Source organism: Xiphophorus hellerii, chromosome 7 (genome assembly GCF_003331165.1).
Source record: "Xiphophorus hellerii strain 12219 chromosome 7, Xiphophorus_hellerii-4.1, whole genome shotgun sequence".
NCBI classification, from domain to species: Eukaryota; Metazoa; Chordata; class Actinopteri; order Cyprinodontiformes; family Poeciliidae; genus Xiphophorus; species Xiphophorus hellerii.
Window position 1 is genome coordinate 19,565,556 of NC_045678.1, and position 24,414 is coordinate 19,589,969.

Sequence of the window (24,414 nt, forward strand, 5' to 3'; positions counted from 1 at the left end):
AAATAAAGACAATGCATGGATAGCTTGTCTGTACCCGCTGACATAATTCACCTTTCATTCACCTTTTAGATTCTCCATTGAGTCTCTGTTAAGCAAATCTTACACCATGTGACTGATGTAACATATCAAAGTAGGTGGAGCAGTGAAATTAACTTTTTAATGTGCGACGGATGAAGAACGGAGGGATTTCTTACTGTCGCCACTGAATTCTCCACAAATTTAGAGAAACATTCACATCAACCCACAGCTATCCACAAAGAGTCTTGTGGACTTTGTGGCTAACAGCACTAATGTCCCAGAAATAAGATAAAAGGACAGCCAGACCACGGCTGTGTTGGCCACTTGATGGGAAGATGGGTCCAGATCGACACTGATGGACTTGAGGCTGGGATTGTGGCGTCCCAGAGCGTTACTGCAGGCTGTACTGGCATATCCAAGTGTCTTCCAAATGGGGGGAGGCATTTCAGAGAACTGCTGAGTCAGCCAGCAAGGATTGGCTGCTGAAGGGCTTACGATGGTTTCAGTCAATTGATGTGCTCAAGACAAGATGAATAGGTCTGGGCTTTAGCGATTATTCTGTAATTGATTAATCATGTTTGAATTTGACTCAGGAAGACCACAATTTAGCACAAACGTGTATCAAAACATATTTAACCACAAGGGGGAAGAAGAAGTGGCAGTGCACACATAATAAATTCAAGGCTTGTAAAATCAATATGATTCACCAGGCATGGAGCAGCTCATTTCCAGACAGCCAATAAATGTCTGGTTTTGACTTGTGTTTATGCTTTTAATTGGCATTCACGACCAGAATAGGCAAAAAAAAAAAGTCCAGCTGTAGTTTACTGTTTGCATAAGTCCATACATTAAGTTTACTAAAAAACACATAACCCCTTAGTGGTGCTAAAATCTTACTAAGGAGTAGGAAACATAAGACTGAGTTTAAAAAGACAATTAAAACAACAAAGGTATTTAAAATCATCAAAATGGTACAAACATCAAGAAAAAAGGAAATTTTATGCTATGTTTATACATTCTTTTGCATTTCTTATTGACAAATTCAGATTAGTTGGTATTAGCTGGTCAAAAATGTAAGAGTATTGTAAGACAGCAACATCTCTTCCCCAGCATGTTGCTGTCCACTGATATAAAACTGGCAAAAAATAAGACTTTTTCACCTTTTTCTCACTTACAAAACAGATAAATTTGTCTCTTTGTAAATGTTCTGAGTTGCAAAAGACACTCCCATTCCAGTCAGCATGTCTCCTATAAGGCAGATGACTGTAAGTTGGCTACTTAAGCAGATAGTCCATCCAATTATTCATCTGGACCTGATTATTTAATGTATTACTCAATAAAAACAAAATGACAAAGGGTTTCTGTGTAGTAAGCACCTGAACACTGACAAATCTAAGTGAGTTTTTAAGCCAAAACAATATACAACTGCTACAAGGAGACATCTCTCAAACTGCAATGATTTGAATGTTACATTAAAATCAGCAAATATTCTTAGTTTTATGCTTTGAATTAGAGCAATGAGGTCAGTTTACAGTATATGTTTGATATTTAAATATTTCTGTAAATTTGTCAAATCTTCTACCAACACTATACCATTTCTGGTCCTGTTGAATTATTATCCAAGTATATATTTTTAATTCATCTAAAGGAACAGATTATAGCTATAGTTACATGACAAGATATAGATCTGTTTAATGAATTTTAAAAAAGGTATTCAAAGTAATAAAAAAATATACATCAATTGGAGAATGGATGTGAGCTGAAGAGAAATAATCACAACAACATCAATATCATGAGTTGCTCGATGTTTTTGTTATTAACAGTTTAGAAAATGGTGAAAAATGTGGCCTGTGGGAGTGATCTCATTTATCCAGCTTCCAGCATAAACTGAGAAATCTCCAGCAAACATGTCCATCCACAATCTTATCCAACTCCACACCCTCAAAAATGGCCCAGAATCACAGCAGCACCCAAGTGACTAATAAAAGCAGATGCCTGGAAGAATAGTTGTAAAACAAAACCATGTTTTGATTTAATTGTATTTTTGCAAACCAAGCCCGATAAGACAAATAAATCTTAAATGCTGCTATAAAAACCTACGTTCTTACATGACTTGGCATTGATGAAATATTAGGATCACAGTGTTGAAGTCTGATGATGAAGAATGATCTTTTCAACAAAACTTGAACAGAACAATTGCTGCAGCTAAAAGTAGCATCTACTGTACTGTATAACAGCATGTGTTGGTCATTTTAATATTTCGTCATTTCATAATTTTGGTCTCTCTTGAACCCGACTCATACAAAAAGGTCTGTCTGCTATGGGGTGTCTCTTATTATCCACATCTCAAATTGTACTACCACTGGGTCATTTTACTCTTACATTTAAAGGTATGTTCTATAGTCTACTAGGAATCTAAGAGTAGACTGAAGGAGTAAGGAATTATGTGACTCCAATGAACAACTATTAGTTGGTACAGGTGCTCAGAGATGTTTTGGTTTGATCTGGAGTCATAAATTATAACTCATTAAAGCAATGGAAATGTTGTGGAACATGAGATGTTCATAAAATAACAAGTAAATACAACACATTTAGGTGAGATTTGAGTATCTGTAGCCAAGGTTAAACTTATTCAAACCTTATTCATAGATAAAATTATTTTCTGTCAACCAAGAAATTAACAATAAGTAAAAAGGAAATCCTGGTAGTTGAGGTAGGAATTTGGATAGAGTCAAAGAGACTTGGAGTGAAAAGTAACATGCACAGAGAACATGGTAAACAAAGACAGTGATGTATTTTCTGTTAACATTAACTGAATTCAGATATTAACTGGGAATGGTTCAGCTGCAGAAACCTGCATGAGTTTCTTTTAATGCATAAATCCTTCTGTTGCTCATAAATGTAGCCATTCACCAAAATCTCTCAACTCCTTACTTGAGAATGAAAATAATTTACACATAAAACTGTCTGCTTTTCTTTAGAATTATGTCAGTCAATGGATTTAATCATCAGTATCCTGGGCTGCCTTGTTAACATAAAAAGGGAGCTAAATTACATTGTTTTTATCCATTTATGTGGGAAGAAATGGCAACAAAACTAAGATTTTAATTTGCTTCTTCTTAACCCAATACAGTATCAAACAAATCACATGATACTTCCACTGTCTGTCAGCATTCCTTAGAGTTCTCAAGTATAAAGTGGCATTAGGGTCACCAGCATAAAGATGAGAATAGAAAACGCTAAAAGGCAAGAGTTTCCTCTTAGTTTCAGCTCAAGTTTCAGGAATAAGTAGTAGAGACTCGGATGACTCCTGAATATTTCTCTACACTCACAACAACTTTGCTTATATATTAAGCTTATTGCCTCATAAAACTGGCTGACAGGAAGACAAATTAACAGAAAACAACCATGAAGCGCTGGAATATTGTCTACTCTTTCACGGCACTCATAAGGGAGGAACAACAGCTTGTTAAAGTATACTCACCCCATGAACTTGTTCACAGTTTCTCCATTAAAACAAAACAACACTGACATTTTAATAGATTTGTATGCAATATTCCAAGACAAAGAGGTGCTTAATTGTGGAGTTGAAGGAAAATTACACACTGCTTTAATTTCTTTTTAAATGAAAATCTGAAAAGTGTGGCACATACAGTATATGTCAGTCCCCTTTACTATGATGCCTTTAGATAAAGTCCAGGGCATCTAATTGCCTTCAGAAGTTATATATTTCGTAAAGCCAGTGGTACAACTTGTGGACTGATATTCTCAGAAGCTGCTGATCTAATCTGACTGAGTTTGAGTAATTTCAAAAACAAGAATGAACAGAAAGATGTGCAAAGCTGGTAGAGACAAACCTCAAAAGACAAAATCATTGACTCCTGGGGGATGAATGCAAATGCACATCAAACTTTTCAGATTTTTATCAGTAATAATTTTTCAAAATATCTATTTCTTTCCAAGTTTATGTGTTGCTTTGTGATAGTAGTTCACATAAAATCCTAATAAAATACATTGACAGCGGCGGTGGACATGCGATAAAATGTAAAACAAGGTTCAAGACATTCAAATGTTTTAGTAAAAAACATTTGATTTCTAGCTTGACTTCTTTACAAGAAAGATGTCAGGTTAATGTTTGTAGTTAAAGTAGAATACTTTATAACCAGCTTTTATAAGAGACAGTGCGCATTGTGTGTGAAAATGTCTGTAGACCACAGTGCAAAAAAACCTACCCTAAAACCCTAAAAAACCTCACTGTTCAGATTTCACAGTGTGACCCCTCAGGGATTGTTACATGTCCAAAACATCAGGGACAACGTTCATGGAAAGCTGAGCTGGAATTTCCAACATCAAAAGGGTTTCATTTTTCTCTGTTTTGCCTTAAAGGGGTCTTAGTTTCACTGTGGGTTATACCACAGTGAAATGGGTTGCTGAGCTCAGTTACTGTAGATTGTTAATAGTTCTTCTTCATCTTAATACAGTTCACTGAAAATATCACATTTATTGAACAGGACAGGATTTTTTTTAATTGTAATTTTCTACAAGCTTATGATGCAATAATGTTTAGTTAGAACCATAATAACTAGTTCTACCAGCAATTTACAAACAAATACATGAGCAACCCAAATCCAACTGTAAAAAAATAAAAAAATAAAAATTGGCTGTTCGAGAACTACCCACGTGCCACAAGTTAGACGAACGTTTGAAATCAGAGTTGGTATAGTAGCAGCCAGAGATTACTTCAGGCCATTTACAACTACATGTGATTTAGGATTGAGTGGTGAAGTTGTTTATTGCACTGTTCGATTCTTTCCAAACTGTGTTGACACTGGAAAACTGGAAACCTCCGCTGCAGAGCACGTGGCTGCACACATGACATAAAATGACATGTTTGTAAAGTTAGGTGAAACTAACAGACTCGGGGTTGGTTTGTGTTGATCAAAATTATGATTTGAACATTCAAAAACCAATATGGCACAGCCAACAAAGAAACAATTGGGTAAAACTTGAGAAAAATTCAGCATCTAATAATTTATGAACTGTATATATATTTATTTATAAATATATGGTAAATACATTTATTTATAGATAAATTAGCACATTTATGTTTATTTATTTCCTCTATTTTCTATTACCTTCAGCATCTTGTGCTTAATATCTGAAATTAACATTTGATGTGCATTAACAACATTTAGCAGTTTGGTCATCTTTTTTTTGTTTTTGATAAACAATAAATAAGTACAACATTTTAAGCTATAGCACTACAGGTAACTAGAGGTAATTAGAAAATGTATGCATGTTTGTTGTTATTGGTTTGATTTTTTACAACATACATTTCCAGAACCAGTTAAAATGCATTAAACTGTGCAAAAATCTACAGCTGCGCCTCAATAGAAACAAAATTCTTATAAGTAGGAGCTTCTAGTGCACTTAAACTTTTTTGGAGACGATGATGTTTTTGTCCTTTTGTTCGCTCTTCTCTGAAGCCCCGCCCTGCTGCTGCTGCTGCTGCTTTGTTCACCCAGCCCCACTTAATATTCACACATACTGTAGGTGGAGTCAGGCTCTTCTGCTCAGACATGCTTCCTATAAATTCAGCCCTTTAGGAGGGACACGTGGACAGACACAAACACTAACAGACAAACACAGTCGTTTGTTTGTCTTCCTTTTTGATTTTTAAAAGTGTTTCTCTGTCTTACAGTGAATCCATCTGCTGCAAAGGGGATCCCACCCAGGCCCCGTAGGAAAATGAAAAGATGGAGGGAGTGTGTAAGAAAGAAATAATGACAGTAAAAATACAATAAAAACTGCCACGGAAAACATTTTGTTTAAATTTTACCAACAAATTTAGAAAGACAGATGCAAGAAATACGTTTGTTGCTTTAGTCATGAATGGACATAAAGGCTCAGAGTGATTAAGGGAAGGGGCCTTCAATGATCCATTTTAACCACACCAGCTGTGCCTTAGAGGACTACGGGGAAAAAAATTGACGCAAAATTAAAATGAAAAATGAAAGCATCCAAACATCTTTAATTGATACCAAATATTATGTAAATAACATAGAATTAAAATTATATACTGTTTTTACACATAAAAACAATTATTATTAATATTTAGGTGTAATCAAATGACGTAACTTTTATGAAAAAGCCTTTAAAAGGGATAAAAAAGACATCACCAACAATAGCTTTTTAGTTGACTCATCCGATTTTTCTTTTCTTAATGAACTCTACTTTGAGAATAATGCACACACTGTTAGTCCAGCTGGGTAAGAGTCATAGTGCCATCTGGCTTCACAAGACATGCATGGTAACTGAAAGGGGTTAGGTCTGTTTCTAAAGGCACAGGCCTCTATCTTCACGTTCACAAACCCCTTTGAGTTAAAACGTTTACAAAAAAAAACCCCAACAATTCTGACATGGTTCAAAGAAGTTCCTCATGAACATCTGGACATACAGTACACGATGTCAGGACTTTACTGAGAACATTGGTTCTATAGAACTCTGTTTGGTTCCCAAAGTGCTGATAAAGCTCTGATAAATGCCACATAAGGAACAGAGGATCACATGAGGTCAGTGGAGGATCTTGAAGATGGAGACGAGCTGTTATTCAGTCTTGCATTCCTCTCATTCTCGCTACAGAATCTTTTTACTTCGAAGCAGCAGAGGAGCCCATATGTTTGGCCTGATAACCAAAATGCTCCGCTCAGATGTTGCAATCATATGGGACATTCCAGTATCAGGTCAGATTCAAAAGTTCCCCCATCCCCCATTTCCTGTCACAGAAACATCAACATTAACCAAAGTTAGGAGTAAGACCCCATTTTGAAGCTCAAATCAGTACTTCAAAATATACTAAAGAATGTCAGCTGTTATTCGTGATATGTGGTCACAATATTCCCGTTTAACTTAGTTTCTAGTACTTCTTTTATACTTAAATAGCATATAAAAGCAGCATTTGGAGCCACAGCTCTCTAAAAAGGCTCTGTGTTCACCATATATTGGTGATCATAGGGCATGAAAACAAATGTAGCTATTAAATATAATGCATTATGACATAGACAAGTCTTCTTTTTATTTCATTTCTTTCTTTCTTTTCTCAGCTGTATTCAACCAACTCTGAATGATTGCCTTGTGCTGTTCTGGTGAGTTTGCCAACTTATTCAGCCTATCTTCTAAGCATTTCTTTTTATCTGAAGCTCCACTGAAAATGGATAAAAGTGACGATAATTTTCCGCAAATTTGTCACGGCATGAACAAATTTTACTGATCTGAATTTTTTTTTTTAGCTAGCGGGTGGAGGGGGATGCATTTCTTGTGAACCAGTGCTATATAAATAACATTAACTGGACTAAAGTGAACCCATTACTGCAAGAATACCTATGCCCATAGTTGCATTTTCACACATTGTTTCTTGATACTTCAAACTTTCCCACCATCTTTCATTTTACTTTTTCTATCACTTTAGAAATAGTGAAAGAGGAAATAACAGTCAGCCTAGAACAATTATTAGCATGATGGCCATATGGTACTCCTGTAAGTCTAAATCCTGTGAACAGAAGTCATTTTAACCTGTGTCCAAAAACTCATAGACTATTATGCATTTTTTATTTATTTATTTATTTATTTATTTATTTTCTTTATTTAGATGTTTGCCTTCTGGATGCTGGCAAAAAGTGGACACTGAACTTCCTGAATAACACATTCCAGTCTGTTTAGTGAGACACAAAGTTGTTAATGACTTTTAGACCGTTGAGATCTAGATCTCATTTTCAAGAGGGACCTGGGCATTTAAAGGCACTTTGCACAAAGAAAACTCTGCAAACTTGTTATTGAATTCTTCTGATTTGCAGCATCTGACATACAGACTTCTCTCTCTGAGTCTTCGTCTTAAACAGGATTTCCTCCAGACACAAAGACTACTGCACACTGCCAGGCAGATAAGCTCAGCTCAATGACTTGTCAGTGGGACTTCATTCCTGTCATTCTTACATACTTACTTACAAAAGGTGCTGATCGCACTGTAGAGCCATCAAATGAAACACATACAGTAAAACAATCAGCACAGTAAGCACGCATGCACAATGGGTAATTTCCTCCTTACATTATAACAAAACTGAGCGGAAAAGCTTCATTCACACAATGCACTGAAGCTGCAGCTTGGTCGTTAAGCTGCATTTTTGCTTTATGGTGGACTTGAAATAACTTCTTGCAAGTCATGTTGCAAGTCGACCAGGTCATTAAGCAGCAAGATATGAAGGGGAAAAAAAAAATAATAATTTCACCTTTCCGTAGTCAGATGTGAGAACCAGGGACAAGTCATCAGAAGAGCTGACAGTGGAGGGAAGGAGCTGCTCCTTATGTCTCAGCCAGACACGGGCTCCCTGAAACACAAGAAACAACATAATATACTTCTTGTGAACCAGTGCTAAATAAATAACATTAAGAAGGTCAGACACACAGCGTCTGACCTTAAAGTTTTAGGGATTTGCATAAAATTATGCTAAGAATAATACCTTCTGATTGTACTTTTTCTATTCCCACACTTACACGTACAAGACATATCTGACACATCGAAGGGTGTTTAAGGAAAGATTTACTTGGAAAAGATCTTCAACTTTAGGTCACGTCAGACATTTTACTACAACTTCTAAGCAACGGCTTTGATTCATCCAAACTATCGTCAAAAAAGCCTTAAAGTTTAAACCTTTGACTTACGGTTGGTTTAGAAGATATAAGATTACAAGCCCTGAAGCAGCTATATTAGTATCAACCAATGAAGATGAAATGTATCTCAATTCTTTCCTTTAAGAACATTTTGAACATTAAACTACAGATTTTTGCTAGTGTATTAAAGTAATTCTAGCTATTATTTACTTTATTGTGAATAAATGAATTAATTGACAAAAATGAACAAAACAAATTAGCTGAATTTGAATCTATCTTGATTTGTGGTTCCCGTGAATTGTCTTAGACAGAAATGAAATCCTGCTTTTAAACTTTTTCCGGCACTCTATCTCATTTTTCAGGTTTTTACCTGCACTCAACCTTTTTCAATATTTCCGAGATGAAACTTTCCACTGGACAACCAGATTCTCACCATCACAGACTTGACTTGCTTGTTAACCTGTCTGTGCTGGATTTTATTGTTTTATTACTTCTCTTAATTTTCCACTGCAGTGTAATATTTTTTCTTTGTTTATGTTTTTATCATGGAAAAAACATTTAATTAACTTTTTGCTGAAATGTGCTATACAAGTAAACTTCATGATGATGATGATGATCAAAGTACAGACTTGAAACAAACTTAAGAGTTAATGTCTATGGACATTGTCAGTTTGGATTTAGCTTGTTCCATTTTACAGAGGAGAAATTGAAAGTGTTGTGTCTAGATGTGGAAAGCTGGTTCAGACACACCGTAAAACTCTTCTTTTTATATGACCCTATAAATGCCTTTATAAAAACAATAAACATTTTGGAAACAAAGAACCAAAAAAATCCATAGTAAAATGTTTTTTTCCAACTGGTCAAGGAATTGGCAGAATGTGAGAGAAAAATCAGCATTCAAAGTCTAAAAACCAAAACTTCCATAAATCCTGAAAATATGTTGCTCAAGTCAGATTTAGAAGATCACCTGAAAGTAAGACTCCTTGGAGTTAGAGTGAGTTACACCCTCACTCCTTGCAGAATGTAGTATCATTTTATGAGAACGGTTTTAGCTGAACACCTATGTCAGAGTCAGACCCCCTCACAAAAAGCTTGTCTCTAACCATCAATCATCAGAAGTGCTGCCGATGAGGCGGTCGGGGGTGCGTGGAGCGTAAATGAATTGTGTGTCCAACAGAGCATAAAAACTGAAAAGATCAATATGCATGGATTCCACTAGGAAACCTTAGACGAGGTCACCACTTCCAGACATCAATCCTCATTAACAATTAACAACAGGCTGCTATGGCAGCATACACTCTCATCCATGGAGTGTATGAGAGGAACTACCAGGACAGTTCTGCATGATATGATTTGATGCTTTAGGAACAATTGCTGCTTGTGGAGTTATTCTGTTACAAAATCCAATAAATGCATTTCCTTAACAGTTGAAATAAAAGTTTGGTCTTGAATCGTTTTTTGCCTCTTCAAATTTAGTTCTGCTATTTAGACAAAGCACTGATGTTTTCAAGCAGCCCTCTTCCATCAAGCCTTCTTTTCTTTTTTTTTGCTTACATCCGGCTAATGAAGCAGAGCTAAAAGTGGCCATCAGGCCTCAGGGGACGGCAGCCAGTGGGATGAAGAGGGTCCTATAAATTAAGAGGCGGGTGAGGTGAGGGGAAGTGATGGGGGGGAAAGGAAGGGTGTGGGCAGTTGATAATGTCCCACCTCCTATTGTGTTGAAAAGGAGACAAACACATGTGTAATGGAGTTGCTCCGCAACACGTGGCCTCACATTGACACAGAAGTTCAGTTTTTTCATTACATGATTAGTGAGCTCCACATCGGGGGGCGACAGTGTCGGCCTGGTACCATCTCACTGTGCAAGGCTGGAACCTTTAAAAGCTGCTTCATGTGAGACAAGTGAGGCGATTAATCGAGCTCCCTGTGAGGATTTGAAGTAAATCTTTTGCTATTATATAACTGTGGAGAGTAGAGTTTAAGCCAAGCCTTAAATTGTTTAACTTTCCATCCTGCTCAGGTTCTTTGTGTCAATTATTCTGGTTACAAAGATGACAAAGAGCAAAAGATGAAAATATGTTGTAACACTAAATATTACAAGACAAGCAGGCAACAACCATGGGCAAGTAGTAACTTGGAAAGCTTTGGGATGGCTCATGGATTTGTGATTTCCCGCTCAGCAAATCCAGTGTTGCATCAGTAGAAAATTTCAATCATGCAGACATTTGGGGGAAAAAAATGTGTGGGTTTTAGGCGGCTCAGTTGCTGAGACAGACCCAGATGTTCTCTGTTCATCTGGAGTTTGTTTTGCCTGCTACATCTCATAAGTACTTTTAAAATTCATTCATGACAGGAACAGTTGTCAAGTCTGCAAGTGGTATGCCTTCTTGAGAAAATAACTGGAACAAAGGTGCAAATTATTTTCCTTTCAGTGCCTTGCAAAGAATCAATATCCTTTGATTTTGCCATATTTTTATGCTACAACCTTTATTTTTGTGTCACACAGAAATTAATAATGGTGAAAATATCAGAAAAGTCAGGTGCGCAAAGTGACGTAGAACCACATTTTATTGCACATACAGCTTCAAGTCTTTTAGGTTATTTTGCCACCAGATTTGCACAGCAAGAGACTCAAACTTTAGCAAACCTTTCTTTGTAAAACTAGCTCAGAACATCTGAACAATTTAAACCTTGCCACAGATTTTCAATTGATTGACTGGACCTTGAGTAGACCATTCTAACACATCAGTGTACTTTGGCTGTATTGTTGTACTATCAACAATGTCATCAATAGAAAAGCTTCAGTATGAGTGTGTGTTCAGGATGATGTGCAGTGTTAGATTTTCACTAAACATTATTGAAAACTTTAGTCTTTTTTGCTGCATTTCAGAGATTTTCACTTCAAAATGTTCAAGTCACATAATATTGATCAAAACTAAACCCTAATCTTAAATCTCAGTTGAGTCTTAAGTCTTTTGCAGCTTCTAACAAGATATTTAATCAGAATAATTTAAGATAAATTTAAATATTTTCAAGTAACTTAAGCAGCATTTGTTGGGGTTTTGTCCATCTATCTGTCTTTGTATCTCTGAATGCATGTGTGTGTGTGCGTGTGCGTGCGTGTGTGGGTGTGTGTGTGTGTGTGTAAGGAGTCTGAGAAAGGAGGGTATAAAGTCAAGACAAATTGTCTCAGCAACAGCAACAGATGGTCCAAACAAAACTTCCCCCCACACTCATCTCTCCATCCTCAGGGGCTCCGTCACTAAGTTGGGACAAAGGCTACTTCGTCTAACTCCGTGTTCGGAAGTTGCCCAGGCGGAAATATCTCAAACAAAGGCCAGCTGGGACACAAAGGGGGCACGGGTATCAGCTCGTGTTTTAAAGTCCCCGAGACCTGAATTACCTGCTGCTGCTGCATGGCCAACCATTCTATAAAAACAGTGAACCAGCCGCTTCTTGCATGATAATCCCTGGAAAGTACAGCGCACATTTGATAATGAGGCAATTGCCTCTGGGTTTAATTACAGGGCGTCATTTGACTCCACTTCTGTCTTTTCTAACCAGATGTTTTTAATGGCTATATTGAAGAAAACTAAGATGAACTGCTGCCACTTCACTTTCAGCTGAACCTGGTTACCGATTTCTGATGCTGTGTGTCACCGACCACGTGCAGCAGCAGTGCTGAGGCCGACCCAGTGACAATAGTAACTCGGTCCGCAGCAACAGGCCTCGCAGAAACGTCCCATCGTGCTTTCTGACACAGAAACCACTCTGCCTGAAAGACGTGATGCCACAGCTCAGGGCTTGAGTTTCCATGGCTTGTATGATGACATTCAGCTCAGAGATTTTCTAATGAACGCCATTTAAATATTTAAGGACATACACAGCACAAGGTGCCACTGCTCTTTCTCTCTCTATTCTTGTCTCTCTCCTTCTATCTCTGTCTGCCTGCCATGGCATGAGTTCAGACAGTATCAGGTGATCAGATGAGCCTCAACAAAGGAAAGCTAATTAACTCAACCTGAGTTGGACATGCTTGAACAATTAGTTATGACAGGCTAATTTCTTGGATCACAGTGTGGATTCAGGGAAGTGATGAATGTGTCCCCTGTTTAGTGAACACCATTCAGCAGCTGTGGGTGCTGCAGGGTGAAGCCTGAGTGCACACAGCTGGTTTTCCGAAAAGTATTTTAATTGTAGTGCTTAGATGTAGAGGATCTGCTTCAAATGTATCTTTTAGGGATATTTATGTGCTATTTTTTCCTGATACTGAAGAGAGGAAATGTTACAGTCATGGAGCACTCCTTTCTACTGAAAGGGAATATTGACAGCAGTTCTGGACACGGCTTTTTGAGGTTTAGATCCATAGCCTTCTGATCCTAAATTACAAATTATTACACATTTAAAAGTAGCCTTAGCTACTTGGTCATCTAAAAGCCCAACTTGAGACAAGAGCTAAAAATAGCTTTAAACTCTGTGTGCAGTGTGCATGTATTGGAACTACATGCACACTGTGTCATAGTATTTTTAACATTCTATTATTTAGAGAGATTTTGTGTTTTTGTGGGTCACTTTCTACCATTGTGACCTGATTTAAGCAACTCATAAAAGGATAAAGATAAACTGCACAACTAGTAACCTGAACTCAGTGGTGCTGCTATTAGAGATGGCCTACTTTTGGTGGTCTCACAATTCATTCACACATCATCTACACTCACTTGTCCACCCCTGCATGTAACTCAGATTAAACTATTTTCTCAGAAGAGTTGTTGTAGAAGCTGATGGCTGCGGGCAGGAAGGATCTCCTGTAGTAGTTTGTTTTACAGTGGTTCTGAAAAAGCCTCTGACTGAAGATAGTTGTAGTTGTATTACAATGTCATGATTGTTGTCCGTGATGTTCTTGATCTTATGAGGAATTGTTATTTGCACAGTAATTTCCGGACCTGGAAATTAATCAAGATTCTTAATTAATCTTAGTTTATTAAGAATTAAATCATATTAATTTCTTAATTCATAATTTTACTTAAGAAATTCAAATGACTGAAAGTATTCATTAAACTTTAACTGCATCATATGCTGCTTTTTAAAAAAAATATCAGTATATTTTTAGTGGGTTTACTTAGTTAAAAATAATTTTAAAAACTACTTTCAGTATGTTGGACTTTTTTTCTGAATATACTGAAGCTGCATTTCATATTGTTCCTATTTCTGTGTTATAGTCAGATGAATAAATATATGCTATATCCCGAATCAAACATTATGGACAAACTGAATCCTTCAGGGCAAGTTTGCAACATGAATTGGGAGAAAACACATATAAATCATTGAGAGCTTTTAGGATGAATTGGAGAAAGAAATTCAGCTCATTCTCAATGGGAGTAAGTTTGTAGAGACAGAAATCTGATCCTTTTACAAAAGTATAAACCAAACTTCATTAAACTGATGACTTCACATTAGCATGTGAAGTCATCAGTGTGTGTGGATGTGCATAGAGGAGGGTATGCGTGCATTGTGGTGGTGTGGAGCCACACACCATCTCTATTAAAGAAGGAAGGCTCTCGCAAAATGAGGCTGAGAACCACAAGGAAGAAGATTTACAGCACAGTTCTTTTAAATGGTTTGCAAATTTGTTTTACTCCCAATTTTCCAGTTTTTAAAAAAGAAGCTAAGAAAGCACACTCACAATTTTTTTCTGAGTTGGAGAGGCATACAGAAAAAGTTTTTATTGATTTTTTTTTTTTTTGCTTTATGTTTATGCTTTAAATTGGAAACAAAAGCGGGGAGAATAATGGAGGGATAGTAAGGGCATCTCCTGAATGATGTGAGAGTGGAACGAGCAGAAATGTGCCAAGTAGCTGGTGAGATTAATTAAGCAGGCTGAATTAGGCTAAGAGGGGAATCTGGGCAAAGGTCCCAGTGGATTTAGGATCTCCAGTAGGTTGAGAGCTATATGTTCTACAAAAAGTAAAACCTCATTGGATTTTCTTGACATCACAAAAATACTAGCTCTTCCGCTAACTTCAAATAATTAGGCATCATTCTCAAACGTGCTGATTATCCTTTAGATTTTCTCATTTTGTTGTTTCCACGTCCTGAAAGCGGCACAGCTAACACTTCTAAGCCAGAACGTCAAAGTGGAGGGCGGGGGGGGATGTCGCTGACAGAGGAGGAACATCAGATGATTAAAGGCAACCTCTAACATCTGTGCAGGGAGGACGTATGAATTAATAATAGAGTGAGCAGCTGATCAGAAAATTTGCTAATGGAGTGGGAGGAATCCCCATAGGGAACAGGGCTTCCTCCAGTTTGTGTCTGGGAGAAAAATCCTCAATTGTTTCTCATACTGCAGCGCAGCTCGAGCCCCCACGCTGAGGAGACTGTAAACATGTTTAGAGGAGGACTGCCTGGAGGCAGCTGCCGTTCTTATTTAACGCTGACAGAAACTGATGGGCACAAGCTGTTTTTGTTTCGACAGAAGGGCAGAGACCTATTAACAAAAGTGTCACATGCTGGAAGACAATCAAACACATTCAGCAGCATTTTTTTCATCTTTATTTAGATTACATTAGATGTCTGTCTCTGCGTGTGTGTATGTGACAGTCAGTGAGCAGACCCACCCCGTCTGCAGAGGGTGAAAGGGGTTAAAATGCTCCACCCCCATCATCATCCCACGGAGCTAATCTACTGTGTTGTTAATAAGTCTATTGAAGATCATTTGCATTACAAACCACGTCTTTAGGAGCATGACAGAAATAAGTGGGGCACTTGACTCTCTGCCAGGCTCCCGACTCGAGGTTCTGCTGTCGTTTGTGAACATATATTCATCCTATACAGATCGTAATGTTAAACTGTATTTATGTATAACAGAGATGTCTGCAGGGATGGGTAAAGCGGCCAGAAATGATGCGATTATTATGCATTTGAGTGGATATTCACCTAAGCTTCGTCAGTTCACTCTATCTACAGAGCCACCTGGCTGACCCTCCTTCCTGTCTGTCTTCTGCATGTCTGACCTCTCCTGGACCCACCTGACTTTTATAGAGGGGTCACACAGCAGGGATCCTGGGGGTATCCCAGGAATGCCGCTCAGTCAGAACTGTCAGGGACTTCGGGTGTGTTAGCTTGACTGTGGGAGACATTTGGGGCACGATCAGTGGGACAGTGGGAGGTGTCAGTGACTCCATATTGGGATGTTATTCTGTCTGTGACATGTCTATGGCTAAAGTGGTGCTGTTGTTTATTTTTAAGGATAATGTGCTTTCCAGACTGACTGATTAAACAACTTATCTATTATCAGTTAGCTTGTTGTATACATACATATAAATTGCCTTGCAATATGGGATTTCTAAGGGATTTCATCTGAAAGACCAACACAGAGTTCACCATATTTGTGAAGTAGGTGGGAATTTTTCAAATTCCATTACAATAAAATCATTTTGAAGAATCTCATTCACTGTGATTACAGTGACAACTTTAACCAGGTATGTCAGTGAGTTTTCAAAGCTTTGTTCCAGGTTTGCCATGTATTTACCTCCACTCATCATCCATCAGCTCTGATGAAGAAACGCATTACCGCAGCATGAAGCTGCCACCACAGCGTTTCACTGGGGAGATTTGTATGTGGTGAATAAATAGTTCTCTGTAGGATGAAGGATTCAATATCTGTCTCATCTCGTCAGATGTCCTTTTTCACCTCCTTTTTCACGTGCGTGGCAAACATTGGATGGATGGGTGGATGGATGGATGGACGGACGGACAGATGGATGGATGGACGGACGGATGGATGGATACACTTAGCTCCTCTGGATTTTATTTATGGGTAGCATGGAAAAGAGGGCTGAATGCAAATGTAAGCCACACATTTAAGTCTGATGATATGACAAACATTGCTCTCATACAACTGCAATTAAAGACATTTCATCTAATGGGTATATATTAATTATAATATTGATAATTTTGTTTCAAATGCAGAAAAGGCACCAAGCTGGAGGATCAAAAAACATGAAAGAGACACTTCAAATGCTCAATGTGTACGGATAAAATGTGCCTTTCAATATGTGAGTGTGAAACATGCAATTATCACCTAATGTTTTCCTAAGCAGAGAACGATTCATCCTTAATGGATGATGTTGCAGTGAAACGAAAAGGGAAACTTGGAGTACACAGACAGACGAGATATTCACTCAGCACTGTGTTAGTGGTTCACTTTAAATTACAATGTAGACTTTAATAATTTAACAAGCTGAAAGGAAACACAAACAAGCTGCCAGTTCATGCATTAGTCCAAGTACCCGGCTATAGACATGGCTCTTTGTTAATTTTTCATGATTAAGAGAAAGCAGAAGTAATGAAATGTGAAGTAGTAGAACTACAACACTATTGTTGCTAAATATTGCACTTCATGTAATAACTGCATTTACTCTCATTCTCTGCCCTCTTCTCTTTTCTATTTTTTCACCATTATTACGTTTCTATCATCTACATCAGCATCTCACTCATATAAATCTTTCTCAGGTTCAGACATCAGGTACCAGAAAATGCCATCCAACTGGTGAAAATATGTTATTGTCATTTGGAGAATTGATACACGTCATTCTGAATGTTAAAAAATGGACTGCAGATTAAACTCTGCAGCCGAGGATCCCTCAGTGAGTGATGCGTACTTCAGTCCTAATGAATGTTTGCTTCACCGCTTACATCTGAAACTGCAGCTTTGAAAGTAATCTCATCATAGGACGCAATGCTTACAAATGTTTTTTTCCAACCGAGGCTGTATTTCCATGTAGTGAACCTACACTCATGGGATAGTGTAAGTTGGAGACACACATGTCCAATCCTATAATAAGCTCCCTATCCGCTGACAGTAATCATAGGAGGTTAAATAAGGAAAGTTAACATCTGGGAAGGAAGCAGTAATCACAGGTCAGCTGTTATTAAGCTGCCTGACGGGACTTCTGAACCAGAGGATTTAAGAGACTGGTTACTGTCGCACAGCTTCTGCGTGTCTGTGCGTACCGGACAGCCAATAGGATGGCCAGCAACTTGTTTTTTTGTTTTGTTTTTTTCTTCTGGTAGGCAAAGATACAGGACATACATTTCCAAACATGAATCACAGAAATAACACGAAGCCTGCATGAAAAATACATTTAAGAGATTTCATGGTCAAGTATGAAGGGATTATTGAAAATTATTTTCAGTTGTGAATCTGAGGAAAGAGTAGCTTTGGTTAAATATTAGGCAAACAGTCTCCCTCAGATCAGAGATAGAAAGTTTTGGAAATATGGTCATGTTACTAAGATGAACCTAAGAGTTTATTCCAATCTCATATAAAATAAAAAATATACATCTGAATTATTGGAATTTATTTGTTAAAAAACACACAAGAATTTCTACACTGCTGTAATTGAGGGGTGCCCAATTCCAGTCCTTTAGAGCTGCTATCCTGCAAATATTAGATTCATCCATGTTCTAACACCCCTGAGTGAAATGAATGGCTCGCTATGCTGAATGATATGCTGATGAGGGAATTCAGTGATTTGATTCAGATGTGTTGGGGAAGTGATGCATCTAAAAGTTGCAGGAGAGTAGCTCTGGGCACTACTAGTGTAAACCATCAGTACTGGCCCACATTCCTTGCCAGTTAGGTGGTTAAACGTTGGCTGCTCTTGTTGTTCCTTTCTTAAAAAAGAGGAAAATCAAGTTTTGTATGAAAATGTATGTAGCAAGAAAGCTGTAACTCTATTTGTCAATAGAGACATCCCTGCGCAAACATCTGAAACAGAAGCTTGAATTACCGCGTTTGCATGTTCGTGAGTTTGGCAAAGGTCTGATCATTAACCATTCATTTGATTTTAGTTGAAAACACTGGAGTTGCAAACCTCTGACCTAAAGGGGGCGACTGTGGGTAGCGTAGTCATATTATGATCGGAGGGTTGTAGGTTCAATTCTAGCTTCCTCCTGCCACATGTTGATGTGCCCTTGCAAGACATTTAACCCCAAATTGCCTACCGATCTGTGTATCAGTGTATGAATGGGTGAATGTGACTCTAGTGTAAAGTCACATTACACTAGCTGTTTTGAGTGGTCAAAATGATTGGAAAAGCGCTCTATAAGTTCAGTCCATTGTCTATTTAACACCACCTACTTCTCTAAATATCATAATAGTCAGTGTAGCTGGTCACCTAATCCTGAGTAATCAATCAATTATCATAAAACTGTCACAACTGTGAATAAAATAAATGTGTATTTCTATATTTTTTGACTAAGTCTCTAGAAATAACCAAACATCAGTGGTCAATGCATCAATGATGGCCAATGCTGACTCATAAACATTTAAAGCAAAACTTATTTTGTAGAAAAATAAAGTTCTAGCCTTAAAGCTGAGATGTGCCTATAAAACCTTAACTTGTATCATAAAACTCTGATCCCTCCAACATTTTTTCCAGGTGGATAAGCAGATGTGACTAAGAGAGACTCTACACAGCGATTGTTTGCCCATCATCATGACCCCAGCAGACAGGAAGCCACGCGTCTGTGCACCACTATTTGTTACTTCTGAAAACCTGTTGAAAGACAGGGGCATACATTTTCCTCTGATGAGCACAAGCGCAGACGGCTTTGTATGAAGAGCTTAGAGACGTAGCGGATAGAGCTAAAGTCAACAGCTTGGTGTCAGCAGGAGGTTATCATAGCACTGATCTCCCAACATGAAGCTGAGCTCATTGATAGATGGGGGGGGAGGTCAGGTTACTGATACAGTTATATCAGATACATGCTGCTCTGCTAAAATCTATCAAAATACTCAACGGTCCATTATAGTTTGAAAGCAGAGTTAAACAAACTCTCATGAGCTACACCAGCTCACCTGACTCAGGGAGGATAATCCATGTTTTCTGGTTCACGGTTAGACAAATATCTGTTGCTAATTAGCCTCTGCACTGCTGTGACAGATTATCCAAACACTGGACTAAAGCAAAGCTGCAGGATTCCTACTGACGCACACACAAACCACCGACTTTGTAATAATGCCCTCCACTCTTTAATCCTAAACAATCAGTGCTGTAAATTAACCACAGTTTCAACAGCACAGTTTGACAATCCGCTAATTAGGCCCGATAATGCTCACAATAACCAATTCATGAGTAATTGAGAATTAGGAGAGCTGCTTAAAGAAGATTTACAGGAATGCAGGCCTCTTTTTTTTTATCTCTCTTTCCTTCCTTCACCACATCGGAACTTTACTTCCTGACAGTTTTCCTCACTTCAAGGGCCATCTGGATGGAAGTCTAGTCAAGATTATTTGTATAGTATGATTCATACAAAAGGTAATCCAAAGTGCTTTATAGCACATCACATTAAAAAACAAGAGAATACAAGTAGAATTTAAAGACCACATGATTAGAAAGAAACCATGATTTAAATTGAGCAAAAACGATTGGTTAAATGACGGTAACATCCTTATGAAAACAGGGAGCCAGTACACTTACTGCTGTAATATAATCTATTTAACTGGTATTGGTCAGGACTCTGACAACAAGGCTGACCTGTCAATTTGTGTTAAAATATATACTGTATGCTTTGTGGTGTTTACCCTCACTGAGTCAGTCTGAGTTTGTTATTTAACAATAAATTCGTTGGAATCATCACTTAAAGAAATAACATTATACATCAGCAGTTTATGTATAAGCTTAGATAAATCTACAATTGTCATTTAGAAATCAAATAAAAGTGACCTACAAATAGAGCTTTGAGGAACCCCATTTGTGATCTTTCTTTACCCCAATTTATAATTACGACATGAGACAATGTAGCATCCAAAATAAGATTATTTTCATTTAAAACCATCACCCCTGCAGCCTCAGTGCTGTAATGTGGTTGAAAATGTATCTGAAAAGAACTGAAGAGACTGTCTTTCTTAATCAAAACGTAATACATTTGTCGACTACCTTCCTTTGAACAGTTTTTGCGATAAAAATGCAAAAACTTTTGCAGAGTCAGAGCAGCGAGAGTCAGAGCAGCAACTTCTGACTCTCGGCTCTTTAAAGTAGGAGATGAATGATGTGACAACAGAACAGAAAGGCCGTCGACATTGCAGGAGGAAAATAGCCTAGAGACTCCAAACAGGTTTCTCACAATGTCCAAGTCATGACAGAATTTTTTTACCAAGCTGGTAGATCTGTTGCTCCGACTAAACGGAGCCAGACATAAACAGCTCATCGCGTTCCTAGGGATGCTTTAAGTGTGTGAGCCTATATCTGTGTGTAGAAGGGTGAAGGTGTGAAACCTGAAGCCTTGCCACTACAGCAGTACGACGATGGGATGAGAGGAAGCCTTGACCTGGAATTTGCAAGGTCAGGGTTGGGAATTTGGGATTCTCTCTGTCAGAGTATATATAAGAGGAAGGAATTTGCAATGTAATGTAAGGAAGGAGTTAACGGGTGTGGTGAACTCCTCGTGTGGCTCTACAGAGTGCAGCTGCTGCCGCTGCTATAGAGGAATCGTCGACCACGTTTACAAAATAGCTGAAATTCTACTTCATCAGCTGGATGTTTCACCGAGGATTTTAATATCTGAGGGGACATCTCATCTGTAAAGGATTAAAAGTGACAATAAAGAAGCTCTAATGAAATCTAATGAAGTCAGATATATATGTTGCTACCAGGTCCAGCAGCTGGTGGGCTTTAAATTGGAGCCACATTCACTTAGCGGATGGATTGGGCGTGGAGTCACGGTGCTGAGGTTTTTATGGTGGCGTGTCAGCTCCTGAGAGCCTTCGCTGATGGACAGGATGGGCGTTCAGGATGAGATCTTAGCGTACACGCCCTCGTAGTCGCCACTCCTCTTGTCAGGCTGCCATGATTGCTGCCCTGTAACTACCTTCCCAGGCACAAATATCATCATACAAGGTACAATTCAGGCATGTGAGGTGTCCTCGGGGCACTTTTTGTGTAAACTCATTCACAATTCTGTCGCACTGGACAATTTATTAATCGTAAGCATAAGTGGGCAGAGTACACCAAAACTTGTACTCAAGTAAGAGTAACGCTACCTCAACATATTTTTACTCAAGTAAAAGTAAAAAGTAGGGCCAGGGAAAATTAGTCAGGGTCCATGGTAACTCTGGAGGAGCTGCAGAAGACGCAAGAAATATGTGAAAGAAGGTGCTTTGATCTGAACTTTTTGTCCAGCATACAGAGTTTTATGCATGGCAAAAAAGCAACACTAGACGTCACCCTGAACATGCCCTCCCCACAGTGAAACATGGTGGTAGCAGAATCATACTCTGTGGTTGTTTTTCTTCAGCAAGGAATCTGTTCAGAGCTGATAAGAAAGATGAACTGAGCTAAATCCAAGAGGGTCCTGAAAGAGAACATGTTAGGCGATATGAAAGACTGTGGTAGAAGCTCCATGTCCAGCAGCACACTAACCCTGAGCATTCAGCCACAGCCTCAGTGAAGTGGTTCAGATTGAAGTATATTCAAGCCAGAACAATCAAGTCAAAGTCCAGATCAAATCCTACTCATAATTTGAGACAGTAACTGAAAAAAGAAATGTTCAAAAGCTTTCTCCATCCAATCTGACTGAGTTAGGAGAGTTTTACCAAAGAAAGTATAAATTCAGTCAGTGAAAAGCTGTTAGAGACAAACCTAAAAAAAACGTGCAGTCCTGAATGTGACAAAAAGACTTTCTACAAACTATTTATGCAATTTAAGTAAAACAAACCTCTAAAGAAATCCTGATGCTAAACTACAATAGAAGATTTTCAAGTGAGTTAAAGCAAAATGAAACAATGAAACGAATATATTACAACTTTGTTAATTTTCAGATTTCTAGATCCCCATTAATGAATTGTGCTAAGGGTTTATCCTGTTGCACTTAGTTTCACAGGGTTGAACTTAAGCTCTCTTCTTGCATCCAGGACTCCTGCTTAATTAAATCCAAACTCTTACTCTGCAGAATTTAAGAAACTGGCTTTCTTCCATGACACCAAAGGTCACTTAAAGAACCAGGGCAGTTCAGTCGATTTATATCTAACACAGTTTTTGTATTTTGTTACAGGGTATAATTATGTATATATACATATAATTACAGTATGTATATGCATAATTATGTATACCCTGTAACAAAATAAAGTCAAAGATTTCTATTAAGTTTAAACATCCAGAAAATGACCAAATATCATTATATTTTCATAAAATTGAATTTAACTGAAATTTAATTTTGGAAAAACAGTAAGAAAAAAAAAAAAAAGGAAACCAAAAGCGGTTTTCAAACTTCACAATTTATAGGATAACTTATGGGATATAGGGTAACTTAGTTGTTATCCCATAATTTTACATTTTATATTATTTTTTATAAAATAACAATCAGAAAGAATAAAATCAGTCTGTAGTTAGTCTGTAGCTGGATTATTGTTTTAAAGTAAATATTGTTACAACATCTTTGCAACAGATGACTTGCATGGAACATTGTGGATTTACATTTATCATATCAGACATGGCATCATGTAAATACAGATTTTTCAACACTTACAAATGCAGAAATGCAGAGATGCAAATATAAATAAATAAATAAATAAATAAATAAATAAATAAATTAATACATTTTTTTGCAGAAGACATGAAATAAATAAATAAATAGATAAGCAGTTTGGTTGAAATGAAATTCAAAAAAATCCACAAGATAGATAAATTACAGATTATCTTAAATATTAATCTTCTCCTGCATAGGATATCACTCTAATAAAGTCAGATTATGTAGTATAATCCAGCTCAGCATTATCTGAGACATCCATTTCTGTCCATCCATCCATTTTCTGTTCACCCTTTGTCCCTAATGGGGTCGGGAGGGTTGCTGGTGCCCATCTCCAGCTACGTTCCGGGCGGGAGGCAGGGTTCACCCTGGACAGGTCGCCAGTCTGTCGCAGGGCAACACAAAGACATACAGGACAAACAACCATTCACACACACACCTAGGGAGAATTTAGATAGACGAATTAACCTGACAGTCATGTTTTTGGACTGTGGGAGGAAGCCGGAGTACCCGGAGAGAACCCACGAATGCACAGGGAGAACATGCAAACTCCATGCAGAAAGACCCGGGCCGGGAATCGAACCCAGGACCTTCTTGCTGCAAGGCAACAGTACCAACTGCGCCACTGTGCAGCCTATTATCTGAGACAGCTGAATCCAATTTTTTTTCATCCGAACATATTACCAAGTAAAAAGAAAACCCTGTTTGAAAGTCACTTCACCTTACATAAAGAAATCAGTTGATGACTTTTCACATTTTATCCATCTACAACCGTGAACTTCAGTATATTTAATTAAGATTTTGTGTAATTTAATCTCAGTTTAAATCCAGATGTTCTGTGAAGGCCTCAGAGAACATTAATAAAGAACATTTATGGGAAATCAGCTGTAGAAAGACCAACAAACACAGCAGAGGAGTCAAAAGGTTAGCTTATTAAGCAAGAGCCTCAGCTTCAGCATCTTACAGAGCACAGTTCAATCTATTTCTTGAAAATTTAGTGTAAGATACAACTACAAACCTAACTTGGAATGGGTTTCCACCTTAGCTGACAGGTTGGATAATCAACCGAAGAGCCCAGCACTAAATCTGGAGGTGCAGCAGAGATCCACAGCTCAGGTGGGAACATTTGCTAAAAGAACAACTGTTCCACAAATCATGTCTTTGTAGAAGACATGATTTGTGGAAACTGGAAAGCTA

At 37.9% G+C, this 24,414-nt stretch overlaps 1 protein-coding gene across 3 annotated transcripts in view; it reads right to left on the reverse strand.

Moving 5' to 3' along the window:
* Positions 1-24,414, reverse strand: part of myo10l3 (myosin X, like 3) — a 65,838-nt gene that overhangs the window by 39,869 nt on the left and 1,555 nt on the right. For all 3 annotated transcript variants that reach the window (XM_032567527.1, XM_032567525.1, XM_032567524.1), the window contains exon 2: positions 8,304-8,402. In XM_032567527.1, the coding sequence (XP_032423418.1) occupies positions 8,304-8,402 (99 nt within the window). The remainder of the gene's footprint in view (positions 1-8,303; positions 8,403-24,414) is intronic.